At 43.9% G+C, this 17,130-nt stretch overlaps 2 protein-coding genes across 4 annotated transcripts in view; one reads left to right on the forward strand and one right to left on the reverse strand.

Moving 5' to 3' along the window:
- Positions 1 to 2,898, reverse strand: part of FAM117A (family with sequence similarity 117 member A) — a 43,167-nt gene extending 40,269 nt beyond the window's left edge. Inside the window, exons 1-2 of one of the 3 annotated variants that reach the window (XM_081582583.1) lie at positions 2,807 to 2,898; positions 2,645 to 2,687 (exon numbers count right to left, since the gene is read on the reverse strand). The gene's annotated coding sequence lies outside the window, so the exon portion shown is untranslated. Of the gene's footprint in view, positions 1 to 2,644 lie in introns of all 3 variants that reach the window. The other 2 variants (XM_081582582.1, XM_081582584.1) reach the window with 2 other exon arrangements.
- On the forward strand, positions 2,221 to 15,989 carry LOC145540389 (uncharacterized). Its single transcript, XM_081574958.1, has 7 exons — positions 2,221 to 2,633; positions 2,688 to 3,204; positions 11,094 to 11,245; positions 11,660 to 12,049; positions 13,557 to 13,623; positions 14,341 to 14,370; positions 15,484 to 15,989. The coding sequence occupies exons 1-3, from the start codon at positions 2,221 to 2,223 to the stop codon at positions 11,178 to 11,180; spliced, it is 1,017 nt and encodes a 338-aa protein (XP_081431084.1). The 3' UTR covers positions 11,181 to 11,245; positions 11,660 to 12,049; positions 13,557 to 13,623; positions 14,341 to 14,370; positions 15,484 to 15,989.
- Positions 15,990 to 17,130: the final 1,141 nt, after the last annotated feature.

The following is a 17,130-nucleotide window of genomic DNA, read 5'->3' on the forward strand; positions in this document are numbered from 1 at the left end:
GTTTTTTCAAACAGTTGGGTTTCAGAGCCCTGTTTAGAAAGCCCATTTTAAAAGATGAGTGAATAAAAGTGCAAGGAGAGGCCCTGAAATTCTGAAACTCGCAGTACTGGTTTCAGACCAATATGGGTTTGCTCTTTGAAGCCTGAAAAGGCAATGCGCTCTGGCCAACAGGCTCTCACCTTGGCTGGGTGGAGAAAATAACAACAATATAAGCAGCAGCAGCAAACACTGCAGAGTACTTTCTACTTGCCAGGCACTGTTCTAAGCACTTTACAGCTATTGACTCATTTGATTCTTATGATGTAGATATTATTATTCATACTCTACAGGTGAGGAAATTGAGGCACAGAAGTTACTTAACTTCTTCTAGGCCACACAGCTAGTAAAAAATAGAACCTGGATTTGATACCCAGGTAACTCTGGCACCCAAAGCCATTCTCTTAAGGGTTTATGACCACAAAGCATTTCCTTCTATCACACACACCCTTCGGGCCCAAAGGAAACCACTTCTGCCACTTCTCAAGGCGAGGAATGGAAAAAATCTGAACACACATAGAGGTAAAAGTTAACATGTAGAAGACCTGATGCACTCCCAAACCAAAGGCCAGGGACATTCCTTTAATGTTTGGCCACAAATAAGTCCACAGGCTCAGGCTGCTCTTTCCTCCTCTTGTCTTTCCTCTCTCCTGCTTCACTGCAAACCTACAAATAACCCCACTACAGACCAGGTAAGTGCCTTATTAGTGCCTCTGGGATACTACTAGGTGGAGGAGAAACAATCCTTCAGCCCAATCAATAAGCAAGAAATCACTCAATCTGTCTTAAATCATCTAACAAATCACACAGAGCTCTAGCCTCCTATGTTTTTTCTTACCAGTATTTTAGGGTACCTGGCCCTAAAAAAGGAACTGGCCACGTAAAGAACTCAGTCATCCAAACCTACACTCTTCTTCCCACAGCATCACCGGTGTTTGTCCTTTTAATATTAGTTCTATAGTAAACACAACATAACTGCTCTTCAAATATGACTGCTAATAGATTCCCAAGTACTACACAGGCAGGCTTTCTGCTGATGTCCACTAAAAGTGACTAGGTTCTGGTGCTTGCTGTTCTACTAACTTCCCTGACTCTAAGGAGGCACAAACAAAACCAACAGTTTTGTACTCTTGCGGTTTGCTTTAGAGCAGTTCACAATAGGCCTGAGTTTGTCTGGGCATTGCCTTGCTCTACATCGTCAGATTCTAGGCATACTTTTACTAGTTGGTTACCATCTTGCTACCAGATTTGACCAAGTTTCTGTGTTCCACGATGCAATGCTAACATTTACAATGAAGTCCAGACGGACGAAGACTTTCTACTTCAGAGACCCTCTTAATCCCATTCCTACCTAGGAAGGCACCGTAGCAACTACACTTTCTGGAGGGGCTGGAACTAAGCTCAGTAATCACAAAAAGCCTGAGAAACTCTGGTTTGGAGAATGTCATTAACCATCACATGGCAGGGACTATGACTTTTGTACATTTGGTAGACCCTGAGGCTTTGGAAGTGTGCAATGATCTTTTCACATCTGGTGTGAATCAAATGTAAGCGTCACTTTCAACTTATTGCCAACCTCCTCATGCAAGTAGGTTCCTTCTCCCATTCCTAACTGCCTGCATTTGCAGGGGATCCATTACAACTTTGAGTGTGAAAGCAAGGTTAAGCTTGCTCTTTGCCAACCACATCTACCACGTTAAGCTGCTATTAAGACATCTTTTTGGTGCTCTTGAGAAAGTGGGAGTATTTGCCACACTGTACTTGATTGTAGCCCTCACCCCACTGCCACGTTGACCGACAAGCTCAGGACAAAACGGCATTGGTGGGGGGAGAACGGAAAGGCAGGGGGCAAACTACCGAGATCCTACACCTACACACACACGCGCGCGCGTGCGCGCGCGCGATGGTTGGAATGAGACAACCATATTAAGCAGGTCTGTGATCTGGGAACATACAACTTTTGGGCCACACCGACAGGAATGTAGGGAGTAGGAGCGGAGCATTTGTATGGTGGTAGAAGCCGTTAAACTTATTCCAACGGCTTAGAAGAAACCAGCTCCAGGACGTGCCATAAAGCGAAGCGCACATGAAGCGGTGGGAAAAGGAACTCCAAGCTGCAGAACGGGATGCTGGGGCCAAACTCAAGTTGGAGAACTAACACATGGCTCCACGGGGCTCTCCTCCATGCCCCTCCCCCTCAGCGTGCAGACATCCAACGCCCACCGGCTCCCCGTTCCAGCGCAATCCCTGCATAGGGCGCCCCTATCACAAGCCTCACACCTCGCTGCCACCCGTGCATCTTCCATTCACCCCCACACCACATCTCTGCCCACATTTCGGTTACGCCCCCAGAGCCAGCCTCCATCTGCCAGGACCTTCCCCTCACCTCCCGGCCCGACTCCCCGGCACTCTGTCCCAGCGGTGCACTCCGCGTTCACCGCTCCTCGTTCTCGCTCCTTCCGTTCTCGCAGACTCTGCGCGACCCCATTTCTCTTCCTTCGCCCCTATTCCACTTCCCCCTTACACTTTTTCCCCTACCCCTCCCCCCGCCACGCGACCCCCCCCCCCAACGGCTCCCTCAGCAGCACGCACTCCAGGCCCGGCTCACCTGCACGGCCACCCCCGTCCCGGCGCTGATGCGGCTGCTGCAGCTGGAAGGGGACGGTGGCCCTGAGCGGCTGCAGACCAGCCCGAGGGGAGCCGGCAGGGACTGGGGGAGAGCAGCCCCGACGGAGCCCCCCGGCCCCTCCGCGACCCGGCCCCCAGGCACCTCCGCCTCTGCCGCCCGCTGCGGCCCCCGCCATCGCCCGCCCGCCGGACTGCTCGCCTGCCTCGGACCCACTGCGAGCCCCACACAGCCCCCCAACCCCCGCGGCAGCTGCTTATCTGCTCTACGGGGCGGAGACCGGCCCCCTCAGCCCAGAGCCCTCATTGGCCTACGGATCCCCAGACCCCCTCCTCCCAACCAATCCGCGGCTTGATCTTCCCCTACCAGAGGATGATTGGTTAACATGCCTAGCGATCCAACCCCAAGACCCCACCTCCATCCCACCACAGCCTGCTGCCCCACGTCCGAGAGTTCGCTATTGGTCCGTCCGGAAGGGGGCTGGTTCTCCGGTACCGCCAATGACAAGGTGCAGAAAAGGGGAGCGTCACACCCAGTCCCAGGTAGTATGCAAATACGATATCACGTGACATCAGACAAAGTGGGGGCGGGGCCGGAGCCGAGGCCGGGTGTGAGATGGAATAAAGCAGCAGTGAAATCATCATGGGGAGCTGGGAGGAGTGTCAAACTTTCAGCAATTGAGTCCCGGTAAGTATGAAGAAAGCAATAACTAACTTCAAAAAGCATTACTTTTGGTTTAATCTAAAAACATAGGATCATAGGATCTCAATGTTGCTTGCAAGGTCTAAAGTAAGTTTCTACAAATTAATGAAAAGTTTGCATAATATTTGCATGCGATTTGCATTATATCTGTGAACATAATAGCTACTGTGCCTCATGTGGCACCACATTTGTCTTTCTTCACATATCTAAGTCCTTACTTGGTGTTGGTCCAACCTAAAAACGCAGCTGCTAGCTTGTAAATTAAACTGAGACTGAAAAGGAGCAGAGTTGTCCATTACAAGTCTGTTCAGCAGAGTGGAAGGAACAAAGTAACTGAGAAAGTTGAGCAAATCTACACAGTGACTCCATAACCAAATCCTGGTCTTCCCAGCTCAACGCTCTCTGACCTACAAGTCAAAATGAACCTGAATGGGCCACAAAGAGAATGCACGCCGTTGTGAAAATCACATGCTATAATATATACATGAAACGTTTGAGGGAAAAAGCATTTAAATTACTGCTTAAAATTATTCTCTTCAAAAGAAAAAAATTATTACTCTTGGTATTCATTAACCATTTTGTTCTCTTCTGTGGAAAAAGTTAAAGGCAATCAATCCTAGATTGTCTGTGATAAGGGACCATCCAAATAATTAGATAATTCCCTCCAGATTTATATTTAGCCATGATATCTATTTTTGATCTTGCTACAGATTTATCTTTCTATTTCTGTTTTTTCCTAGTTTAATGTTAAAATGAAGGTATTCCCTGAAGCCATACTAACTATTAATAATCAGAAAAAAGGAGGTAATCTGGAAGCATGCTGCAAGGCAATGAGAGGTCATTTTGGGGATTAAATATTGAAAGCAGATAATATCCAAAGTGGAAATTCAAGAGTTGGATGAATATGAAAATCAGCCTATGTACAGAAAACAAATTGAGGATATATGGAACATCCTAAAGAAAATTTTTCTTTGCAAAGAGTGTATTCTTGCAGATTTGGAGAATGTACTTTAAGATGACATTTGAAATCTTTTTAACTGACAGGGAGATGTACTCCTTTTCTATGAAGTGGACCACTTTACCAAGGCAGATAGGAATGCACAAAAATTGATGAACTGATAAAAATTTAGTCTTAATAAATAACTCAGTTTAAAAAAAAATCTTACAATTTATAACATTCCAGTTAGTTCAAAGTCTTCATATATGTTTTTTTAATCCCCATGAAAATCTGGAAAAAGGAAACCATGGGTTCTTATTATGGTGCAGGTAGAGAAACTGAGGTCCAAAAAGGTGAATCTTTTTGATTCTTGACTCAGATCTCTATCAGATCTTAATGGACCTTACTGCCTCATTGTGGCAATTTCATTAATAAAATCAGTAATAGTAACAGCTAACATTCACTGAGTTTCTTTCTCCATGACAGATGTATCTTAAGCACCATGCATACATTGCCTCATTTAATTCTCATGAGCATACCTATGCTGCTGCTGCTGCTAAGTCGCTTCAGTCGTGTCCGACTCTGTGCGACCCCCGAGACGGCCACCCACCAGGCTCCCCCGTCCCTGGGATTCTCCAGGCAAGAATACTGGAGTGGGTTGCCATTTCCTTCTCTGAGATGGGTATTATCTCCTCTTCATGGAGGCTTCAGAAAGAAGCAAAATTGCTTACTGCCCAAGGATACTCAGGCAGCCTGACTCCAGAGATGAACTCCTAATCTCTGTCATTATAAAACTTTCTTATAAACAAAGAAGGATTACTATTTACATTTTACATAAAGAATCTCCAAAGATACAGTTTGGCTGAGATGTTAAAATTAACACTTGTCTTGTACTTCATAGCTTTCACATACACCATCTCATTTAATTTTCACAAGTGCGTAACAGGTAGACTATTATATGTATGATAGGTAGAAAATGAAAATATTATTGTCCCTATTTTATAGAAGGCTAAGTCCCAGAGGCTGTGATGACTTACCCAAGATTGTCCACTTAGTAAATGGCAGACCCAGGATGAACATCCTAGGTCTTTTGACTTCAGATTCAAGTATTTTCTCAACACACACTCAACTTCTAGACAATTAACTTGCCTGATAGCCAAAGTGTGGGCCAGGTGGTCTCTTAAAATCTGTTCTTACCTGACAACTTTGTCCATTTTAGGACACAACATGTAAATTCTCAGGCAGTCTTAGAAGATGATGTGTGATTTTTACTGGTTGGGCCATATGGTGTGTGTTACAGGTAAAAGCCTGGAGTGAGGAATCTTGAAATACTTTGGACAAATGACTTCCTTTCTCTGTGCCAGAATCAACTGTGCTGTATCAACCTTACAGAGTTGTTCTAAAGAGAAAATGGCATATTACTGGGCAGCAGCATTCTTCCCTTGGAGAGAAGAGGGTAGTCTCAAGGATATGGGAGTTTAAGTTTCATTTTAAAGCCAAAGTACCAAGAATAGAGGGCCTAGACAGTGGAAGAAGAGTTGGTGGAGGTGGCACAGCTGAAGAACTGGATCTTCTGAATCCAGAGAGTTGTGTTCCTTCTTGATAAGCTGGCTAAAGACACTAAGATGGCCCAGCTGGAGGAATGTGAAGGCAGGCATGCAGAGGAGATCCCTGTCCTCTCCTTACCCCAGGTATCATGCCCAAGCAGCTGTCTCTCATTCCCTTCTCTATCACTGGTTGCTTCTCCTGGCATAGGCACGATGGGAGGATAAAGACCTCATCTGAAGATCAACTCCTGTCTGTTTCCTCTAATTAAAGAAGCCAGGGCTTAGGACTTCCCTGGTGGTCCAGTGGCTAAGACTCCATGCTCCCAATGCAGGGGGCCTGGGTTCAATCCCTGGTCAGGGAACTCAATCCCATCTGCTGCAACTAAAGAACCTGCATGCCGCAACTAAGACCCAACATAGCCAAATTAAAAAAAAACATTTTTTAGAAGAAGCAGCCAGGGTTTGGGGGAGACTGCATGCTGCTAAGGGGAAATGTATTGCCTTAAAAGCATCCTCTAGCTTCAAGAAAACCTTTGTCATTGTTCCTCTGCCATCTTTATCAACATGATTGTCACCAATTAATTTGCTTGTCACAAATTTATTGAAATGACCATGTGCACCATGTGCCAGACACAGAGCTAGGCACTATAGAATGACAATAATATTCAGAGACATACTTCCTATTCTGGAGTTCATACCCCAGCAGGCCTTGAAGCCTGTAAGCAGAAGTGGTCTAGAGGCTGTTCTGATTGAGACATGTTCTGGGTGCTGCTTTCAGGGAGGTCGGAGGCAGGCACTCAAAAACATCAAAAGTGGAGGATTACATACACCAAGTATATCAATAAATGGTTTTTCATCTATGGGAGAATTATTTGCCTCAGAAGGTTCCAACAGCAAATGCTCAGCCCCTTGATCCTAGCCTGCTCTTGGGATGTCCACAGCTGTCACAAATAAATGAGGACTCGAATTATTTTTCCTACAAGTGTGGGGTCAGAGGTATAGCCCTTCTCCAAGCAGTCCCTATAAGGCCTGGAGTCTTAAAAGCTGCAGATGTCTGAAGGGCTACCAAGGATGAAAGGCTTTGGAGATTTCTAGAAGATCAGAGGATCTGTAGGATCCACTGGCTACAGAATTAAGAGAAGGCTAGGGTTGTCATAGTCAAGAGAAGCTTTCCAGTTCTGAAGGTGATGTCTGGCCCTACTTCTGGGGCACCTTGATCCTTCACCCTGGACATTTATGCCACAATAACCAACAAGAATGGAAATTCCAAATCACCATTTTTATTCTCTAGAATCTGATACTCAGGAGCGATTGTTCAGCAGAGATTAGAGAAGTCTTGATATTCCTTGGTACCTGGGACTATCTCTGAACTTCCTGGTAAATGTCTAAGTACTTACGCCTTTGGCTCCTGGGTTCCAAAGTAATAAAGACAAAAAATAAAATGACGCAGACACATGGTGTCTTTTTCTGACCTACCTCCTTCCCTCAGCCTCTGTCTGAAATGTCAGGCCTGGTTCCTCAGGGAACAAGATCCTGAGGAAATGGGGTCAGAACAGAAGGAGCAGAGCAGCCTTAGAGGGATTGAGAAGGAGTGTTGAGGGAATGAATGAGGTTATGGGAACAGAGTAGGGAGGGGGGGTAGCCCTCAACATCTCTCCCACTCTGGGGGCCTCCCTTTCCCTGCATCCCTGCCCTATTACTCCCAAGATAACTGTGGCCTGGATTTTGACCTTCGGTACTCTGTCTGACATACTTTGTCCCTTGCTGCAGCCCACCACTTTCTGTCTTCTGCTTAGTTACCTCACTTGTTCATTCTCCATCTCTCAGACTGGGTGATGTTCACTCCTTAACTCTTCTTTTCCTCTCAGTGGGAATCAACTTTTCTTGCTAAACTGCAGCCTTTTAAAACTGAAGTTTCCTCATCCTTAACAATAAAGGATTTGTTAGATGTTTTAAAATTAAAAAAAAAATCAAACTGTTAGTCGCTAAGTCTTGTCCAACTCTTTGTGACCCGCATGGACAGTCCAGGGTCCTCTGTCCATGGAATTCTCCAGGCAAAGAATACTGGATTGGGTAGCCATTCCTTTCTCCAGGGGATCTTCCTGACCCACAGGTAAAGGGTAAATGTGGGATCAGAGACATCAAAATTTTGGAATACAGGACCTAGTGGCACTCCATGAAAAATACAAAGAGCCATTAGAGACTGTGTATGATCAGTCTAGTCCCTTCATTTTACAAATGGAGAAGTGGGTATTGAGACAAGGGAAGGACTTGGTAGAGGTCAGTTGGCAAATCAGAGGCAGGACAGAAGACCAGGGCTCCTGCATCCTGGTCAATGTTGCCTCAAAACATAAATAACTTCCAAAAGAATTTATAGAGAATACTATTCAGCACTAAAAGGAAATAAACTACTGATATATGCTACAATGTAGATGGACCTTAAAAACAATATGCTAAGTAAAAGGAGCCAGATACAAAAGACCACATATTATATGACTCCATTTATGTGAACTATCTAGAAAAGGCAAATTTATAGAGAAAGCAGACCAGAGGTTGCCTCCAGCTGAGAGTAGAAGCAGGGATTATCTGCAAACAAGCACAGTGGAACTTTTTGGGGTGATGGAAATGATCTAAAACTGGAATATGCTGATGGTTGCACAACTATAGAATTATACATGTATAATAAGTGAATTTTATGGTACATAATTTATGCCTCGATCAAGCTGCTTTTAAAAAAAGGATTTAGATATGTTTATGGATGAGAGATCTCTGATGTGTGTCAGACCGTGCTAATCTTTTAAGGGAACATTTCATGAAAAAGATATACCTACCCCTATGATAGCCATAAAAGGTCACTGTGAGAGACAAAAGTTTTGGTTCTTTGACTTATGAAATACCCAAGTTAGCATTCTTCATAAGTGTTCTCTTCACTAAAATATGTAAGTTTCTTGAGAACAGGCATGTCTTGGTCCTCAGTCTAATGACTACACCTAGCACTATGACCAGCATGCAGATATTGCTTCACAAAAAGCAAATTAAAATAAACTTGAGTTCAGCCGTGTCATGTGATTATGGGTACCTTGAAGGACCATCTTCTTTCTAGAGCAGCACCTTGGTGGGAACAGTTTGCATCCCCCACACCTGACTCTCCCAGGTCCCTCAGAGATCAGTCTCTGGAGAGGAAATGCTGGTTGCGTATATCCCTAGAAGACTGTGTATAAACCAAAAGGCCTATTCATTTCACTCCACTTTAAACTTCTCTCTTCCCCACCATTGTTCCCATTTACCTTATCCAGGTCAGCCTCAAAAATACAATGACCCCTGGGCAAATAAGCTACAATAATCTAAACATTCTTCATCTAATTTCACATCTCTCCCTTACCCTCTCGCACCATGCACCAAATGAAGAATCAAGTACCATAAAATCCAATTCAAAGATACTATAAATATAACAGAAGAGACAAGTGATGTGAAAGTTGGTCTGTAGTTTGATTTCCTTCAGACCTAGGACATAGGCTCATAGGCTCAGAAATTATTTTCAGAGCCAAGAATATTATCTAAAGGGCTTTTTTAATAGATAACTGCAAAATATCACCAAAGATGTGTCCACAGTTTTATCTTCTGTGCTTTGGAGATGATATTCCCCCTCAGTTCAGTTCAGTCGCTTAGTTGTGTCCGACTCTTTGCGACCTCATGGACTGCAGCACACCAAGCTTCCCTGTCCACCATCTTCATCGTCAACTTCAACTTCCAATCAGACCTCACTTCCTGCAAGCATTCCTTAGCTAATCCTGTGAGACAGGAATGATGCCTCCAGGACTTAGGTGTTAGGCCCATTATTTTGTACTAGCTTATGAGTAGCTTCATAATTCCTCTTCTGTCATTTTATATGTTTGTCCTTTCTCACCAATTTTTTTTTTTAATTAATTAACTTATTTACTTTTGGTTGTGCTGGATCTTTGTTGCTTTGCACAAGCTTTAGTTGCTCTCAGTGGCGGCGAGCTGGGGCTCCTTTTCACCGTGGAGCATGCGTGTCACTGTGGCGGCTTTTCATTGTGGAGCACAGGCTCGAGGCCTGCGGGCTTCAGTAGCAGCAGCATGTGGGCTTGGTAGTTGCGGCTAGAGGGCCCTAGAGCCCAGGCTCAGTAGTTGTGGCACACGGGCTTAGTTGCCCCGAGGCATGTGGAATCTTCCCTGACCGGGGATTGAACCCACATCCCTTACACTGGCAAGCGGATTCTTATCCACGGCGCCACCAAGGAAGTCCCCTTTCTCCCCAGTTCCAAGCAAAGGAACACATTTGCTCTGTTATTTCTTGTCAGTTACTAGGGCATGCCACTGCATCTGGCAACGTTGCGGCAAAGTTGATTATTTAAGTATTTGTTTTTCCAACTGTTTATGATCACTCCTGAAGGTTGAGGCTAAAAGTCCTGCAGACTAAAAGCAGGGAAGGCTTCAGGTTCTGTGAAGTCTAAGGCTTATACCACTTGAGGTTTCCTCAGGTTAAATAGTAAAATAATTATAGAATTAGGGATAAGGACTTGGAAAGGTTCTGTGCAAGTGAGGGGCTCCGACTCTTGAGTTTCATTAGCTTCATTGTAAATCTGTTTCTTACTGAAAAATGAAGTTATATCTCATCCAACTCTTCAGCCCTGATTGATTAGGTGCCTGTTCCTGGCTTTTCCTGTGGGTATCCTGTATGCAGCAGATCTTTTCCACAAGATGCTCCTCGCTCAATAAAATGGCCTTAGCAGCCAGGCCTCTCTATCTAGTGAAAAAGTCCCAAAAGGCTGTACTGACACTCCCCACACTTAGTAACTTGGTAGCACTTAGAATAATGCTTCTTTCAGAGCAGGTGATTTCTTGCTGTGCATAGTGGAGGGGGAGGTCCTTGTACCCAATTCTTCCTGGAAGACCCTGATGGCTCTAAGCTCAAGGGGTGGTGTTGTGCAGCAGAAGGGCCTGGAATGTTCCAGTACATTCCACCAGTGGCCTCTGTAACCCCTGCTTCAACTTAGGCAAAGGCCTGGTAATCTACAAAGTAGTGTGTATTTTGCTTGGTCTTGCTTCTTCCATGACAGTCTGATAGCATCACACAAGTTGGTACCTTCCCTGGAAGTCCCACCCAGAAGCTCCATCCAATTCTCTGATCTACTGGTGCCCAGAATGTCAAGCCAGGGTCTAGATCTCGACCCTGTCAATTTTTTGGCTATATACACCAAATTTTGATTTCTTCCCCAAATAGGTTAAAAATCCTGGGATCTCTGAATCAGTGGTGAGTCTGCGTTCCTCAGAATGCCCACGAAGCTTGTGCCACCTGAGGAGACACTAACATCAAGGCCCCAGGAAGAAAGCAATGTATTCAGGATGCTATAGGCCATGTGCCCTGGCCAAAAGGCATAGTATACCACTTCTACTTACTGGGAGCTTCCTATAGGCTAAGTAATTTGCCCACATAATATTATTTAACTCTTAGTCACAGTTATTACATCCTATACAGTAGACATAACTATCCCCAGTTCACAGGTGAGAAAACTGAGGCTCAGAAAGGTTAAGAAATGTATTGAAGGTTATGCAGCTAGAGAAGATAGGTCCATCTGCTTTCAAAGACCATGTATATAACCACTATGGAGGGGCTCAAAGGACTAAGTCAGAGGGATGCAGACCCGGAGGTCCACTCCTTACCCAGAAATTGAAGGTCAGAGTTAGGAAGGCAGTCCAGATTGGTCATGCTATAACCCACTTCCCTGCCTCCCTGTCACTTCCCTGGGTCCTAAACTCCCTAGAACTCTGACTTTGTTTATATTGCAGAGAAGCAGTGCTCAGAAATTATGGAGGTGAATCTGGCAGGTTCCAGCTGTTCTTGGTGAGGGAGTTGGAACATTTTTTGGAACTTCTCGACAAAGCATGTCTCTCGTTCAGTGGACTAAATGCACTTCCTTTCTCCAAGTTTTCCCTACCTTAGAGAAAGAGAGAGAGATGGGGAAGCTGGGGGATTTCCATTAAGGAGAAACCAGAGACGATCAAAGGAGGAGGAGGGTGGTGCTGCCCTTTAAGAAAGCCTGCCAGAGCTCTGGAACTGGGACTCTTAAGAAACTTCTGTAAGGTGCCAAGTAAAGTGAGAAAGCTCTTCGTGGGGTCAAAAGAGAAGCTAGAAGAGGAGGCCCCACAGAAGACTTGGCAGAAGAGGGTGGGAAGGAGGTAAGAATCTATTCAGGACCAAAAGTGTGTTTTAATTCTGAACCCACCAAAACCAAAAAAAAGAAAAGGACTCATGCTTTGACTCCCTACTTCTGGGGTGGGGCAGCCAAATAAGGGGAACTCTTGCTGGACTGTGCTCTCCATTTTGACAGAAAACACTGGTTGCACTGCCTGCCCAACCTGCCAGAGCACTGCTGGAAAGAGCCACCAAAGCTGCGTTTGGTTGATAAATGATGGGCACCCCTGCCTGCTGCCCATTCTTCTTTTCTCCCTGCTTAGTTTGCAGCCTTCTGCCTGCTGGGGAGCCCCAGAGTAGGGGTGGGGAGAGAAGGGTCCTCCAGACAATATTAATACTCAGTGATTTATAGGCTGCTGTAAGGGGAGGGGGGAAGTCAGAGGTGACAAGCCCCTGGGACTAGTTTCCGTGACACATCAGCATACCACTGACAAGAGTCAAATTATTTTGTGATGCCTATGCCTTCAGGCCCATCTTTGAGACAAGACACAGCCCTTACCCTGCTGGTACCAGGCAGGATGAGACCAGCAGAGCTGGCTGGAATAAGGCTAATGAACATACAACCAAGTCCTCAACTTTTAAGCCCCACACTGCTGGGAGAGGGAAGAAATACTGTGAGGTCGAGCAGCTCAATAGCTGTTTTTGGAGGATTTATTTTTTTAATGTGCAAGAATTCTTTTGAATCCTCCAAGCCTCTAAGAAAAACCGTTTGAAATGTCCCCACTTAAAGGGGCCTGAGGTTAAGTGCCAGGGATGGAAGGCTAAATGCCAGGGATGCTGGTTGCAGGGATTCTTGGGACCGGGGCTAATGGCCTCCCTGCTGTGGGCTCAGGAATACCAGCCCCAGGCTCTGGTTGCCCTGAGAGATGCAGCCATTTTTACTTCTGATTGAAGGGCACCACCTTCTGGGTTTTTCCCTTCTTTGGTGAAAACCAGGGTAGAATATGCCCAGGGAACCAATGGGGCATGTGCCCAAGAGTCTAGAGGGCACTGGAGATAACAATATGAGGCAGGGTGAGATCAATGCTTTATATAGCTTAGAGTTTGGTCCCTGCTGGTGGAGAGATGATGCATTTTGTGAGAGTGCATAGTAATTGCCCTTCATAAGGATGATCTCAAAAGGTCAAGGGATGGGCCCTGAATAGCCCTAATGTCCCTGAAACAGTCTATTGTATAGCTATTGTCCATACATGTAAAGGAGCCCTTCTTGACCCTATTCATACTTTTCTGCCTCTGAGATTTCCCAAGTGAAAAACTGTATCCTACTTTATCCCCAGACCCACGTCTACCTCTTTTAAGCTTCAACAAAATAGTTCAACATACATTTCTTGAGCTCCTACTATGTGCCAGACATCATGCTAGGTGCTGAGGATACAGAGATAAATAACACACAGTCTCTTCTGGGAAGTCCATAGTCTAGTTTTCAAAAAATTTTCCTTTGCACTGATTTTTTGGATTTAGTAAATAAATCTGTATTTATCTCCTTTATAGTTTCACATGGATGGATCAGAGCCTCAGCCTCCATCTTTCCACAGCCTTTAAGATTTTGCCTCATATGGTAACTTCCACTTTCCTCTTGACCAATTTAGAAGTTTCTCTGGACTCTGATATGTCTTAGGAATTGAGTGACTATAATTAGACACTATATAGACACATATACAAATGCTATATGAACGTGGGTACAAGAGTAATGCTATGTTTTCTAACTTCCTTCATTTATTATTATTACTGCCACTTTTTCATACATCCGATAGTTACTAAGTGCCTGTTAGGCACTATGTACCTTGCTAGGTACTGAGAATGCAGTGGTAAGTAAAATGGACACTGCTTTCATGAAACCTTTAGGGTATGCATTGGGAGGACAGAAGGCAAAGAATCTAGATTAAACAGTCATACCTATAGATATATAATTATAAACTGAGACAAATGGTATGAAGAAAAATGCAGGGTACTGTAACAGTGTAGAAATGAGGGCTTTGGTCTAATCTAGAAGCTTTGGGAAATATTTCCCTGAGGAAATGACATTTGACTTTAGATCTGAAGGATTAGTAGAAAGAGGTGGAGAAGAGAATGAGGGAAGAAATTTCCAGTCAGAGTAAAGAGTATGTGCAAAGGTCCTGAGGTGGAAGGAACCAGGGCAGGAAGGTCAATGAGGTTAAAACACAGAGAATGAGGTTATGTGGGATGGGCTGGAGAATTAACCAGAGGGCAGATAATGCAGGGAAGGTCATGATGGTTGGACTAGGCCTTTCTGAAGCCCTCTCTTTCCTTCCAGGCCTATCTTTGGAGAATGTAGTCAGGCCAGGTAAGAATTTCATTTTTATCCTACAGAAGATTATGGAACCAAAGTCTTTATAGAATAGCTCTTTTCCCCAGCTTATTAATGCTACTTATATTTGTCTTCAAGGAGAACAATAATGACAGTCTGAACTATTAGGAACTTTCCCAGTTTCCTGGCAGAGTGTGGCTATATGTCTGGCTGGCCCTTGGAAGGCCCAAAGCTGATGAACCAGCCCCAGCCTGGCAACCTTCAGGCAAGGGGTGGCCCCTGTCAGTGTGGACAGAGGGGCAAGGGTGGAGGGTGGGTGGAGTGCTTTGCTTGAGGTATCTACTCCACAGTGACATTTGGAAGAGCCCCAAGACTATGGCTCTTGTTCCCTGATAAGTCTATCATATGCACACCCCCATTGAAATGGTCTTGCCACCCTTCCTACAGCAGCTGTGTGCCCCACCCCATCTGGGGAAGGCCTCTGGATAAGAACTCTGACTCTTCCCAGAACCTGAGGTCTTGGCCTTCTGAGTTCAGGCTTTAGTACTGTCTGGAGCCATGTATATACATATTTCTGATAGTTTCCCAGAGTTATTAACGGAAGCCATGGGAGAATAGGGTCAAGATGGTTGGACTAGGCCTTTCTGAAGCCCTCTCTTTCCTTCTAAGCCTATCTTTGGAGAATGTGCTCTGGTGTAATGACATCTACCGGCAAGGCTAGGCAGGAAAGAAAATGACCAGATGCCCACTCATCTCCAAGTAATTTCCAGACTAGTAAGAAAATCATCCTTCACCCCCGAGATTGGGTTGGATCAGTAACCTCAGTTGGTTAGAGCAAGACTAAGAAGTCCAAGGTTCTGAGTTTGGACCATGTATGTGCTGATTTACCTTAAATAGAGAAATTATTTTCCTAGTTGTAGCTTGCATCCCTCACCCTGGCAGTTGATTCACATTTGGGGACAATTAGTCACAAGAGAGACTGACTAAGCATGTGTAAGTGACTCAGAGAAACCCATTCCTAGCCCCTATTCTGGGGAAAACATCTCCCAACAAATGAAATAATCCTCAGTTTACAAATGGCAGAATGCAGGATCATTTTGCATCCTCCTGAAGTTGACTGGTTTGTGATTTTTTTTTTTTTTCTTCTAGCACTCAATTTCTCCTAGGTAATCAGGAAAATAGTGTCTACAAGCCATCTACAAAGTTTCTGTAGTGGGCAAGAGTGACTACAGCTTTTAAAGTTGCTCCTCAGTTCTTGCTGAGGAAAGACATAACCTGCTTCCTCGCTGCTTTCGCCCATGTCATCTACACATTCTGTTCATAATCTCATTCTCTTTCTCAATAGCATGCATACTTGACAAAGACTTTACCACTAGAGGTAATAGAGAAGCCAGAGAGAGAGTGAGGAGAAACTACCAGAGAAATCATTATGAAGCAAATGTTCTCCTTTCTCAGTAACATGGACTCCATAGCTGAATGGGGCTCAGACAAAGCATCTGTCTCTCCGTCTTTCAATCAAACTTAAAAGAAAATCGTCAAGACCTCAGTAGAGAAATGAGTAGTGCACAGGATCTCATGGAAGAAGAAACAGGACTAGTAAATAAACACATGGAAGACTGAAGTCCATCCTAACTAGAAATAAAATGAAAAGCACATTTGAGGTGCAGTTTTCTTTTTTTTTTTAACTAAACTTGCAAGATTTTATTAAGTGGTAACACTCAGTTCTGGGAACATCTTAAAACTGGTATCCTCCCACAAGGATGGTGACACTTTAAATTTGGACAAGTCTTTGGGGAAAAAAATCAAGCAATGTATAAGAGGTAGAAATAAGTAATAATGATAAGAGATGTAGGTGGTAATGTCCTTTACTTTTTGATCAGACAGGTTCACGGAGAAAATGAAAATTTCAACTTTCTTTTAAGGAACTTTTAAAGAGTTACAGTTATGTCATGTGTCATAAACGGTAAAGAAAGTCTTAACATTTGGAAAAATTTTGTTTGCATTGTATTAATTGGGTGAAAAAGGTGTAAATTATGTCAAAATGAGAATGTTATAATTAGAAATAAAGAGGTAAAGTATAAAAAAAAAAAGAGGTAGAAATAAAAACAGGAGAGCTACAGATGCATGCAGACACCCACTGCAGCATTATCTGACTTAAAAGAACCTCAATAATCCCAAACAGAGCATGTTATGTCACAGTGCCACATTACAACATTACACAGCAATTACAATTATAATTACGAGGACTACAGAGAAACAAGGAGATATTAAGACTGTGTAAAAAATATGGAATTTCATGTAAGCAATGAGTGCATCTATGTAAAATGTGTACATATAATAAAATGTATGCATGTGGAGAAAAATTGGAAGGCAATATGCAAACAATAAAAATAGCTCTATAGCAGCAGTGAGGTTAAGGATGTCTTATTTTTTCAAACATTTATTTAGTGTTATTATACTGGATTAATAACTTTTGAAAAGGTGGAGAGGGTTGGTGCAGGTGTACGTCATACTCCCCCAGCCCCCACTATTATACACTGGTCCTAAACTGACAGCTCTAGGAGGAAAAGACTTTGTCTGTTTATTCACAGAGTACACTCAGCTCCTACCCAATGCATAGCACTTATCAGATGCTCGATAAATATTAGTTGAACGAATAAATGAAAATAACTTCAGTCTAAAACGTCTCAACCCATGATCACTGAATACATTCCATCCTGGGAATAAAAAATAATTTGGTTTTGCTGGAATTAAAAAAAAAAAAAAATGAAGGCCCATCCATAATGGCAATTCCCT

The sequence above is a fragment of the Giraffa tippelskirchi genome, chromosome 3 (assembly GCF_054371585.1).
Source record: "Giraffa tippelskirchi isolate mGirTip1 chromosome 3, T2T-mGirTip1v1.2.pri, whole genome shotgun sequence".
NCBI lineage: Eukaryota > Metazoa > Chordata > Mammalia > Artiodactyla > Giraffidae > Giraffa > Giraffa tippelskirchi.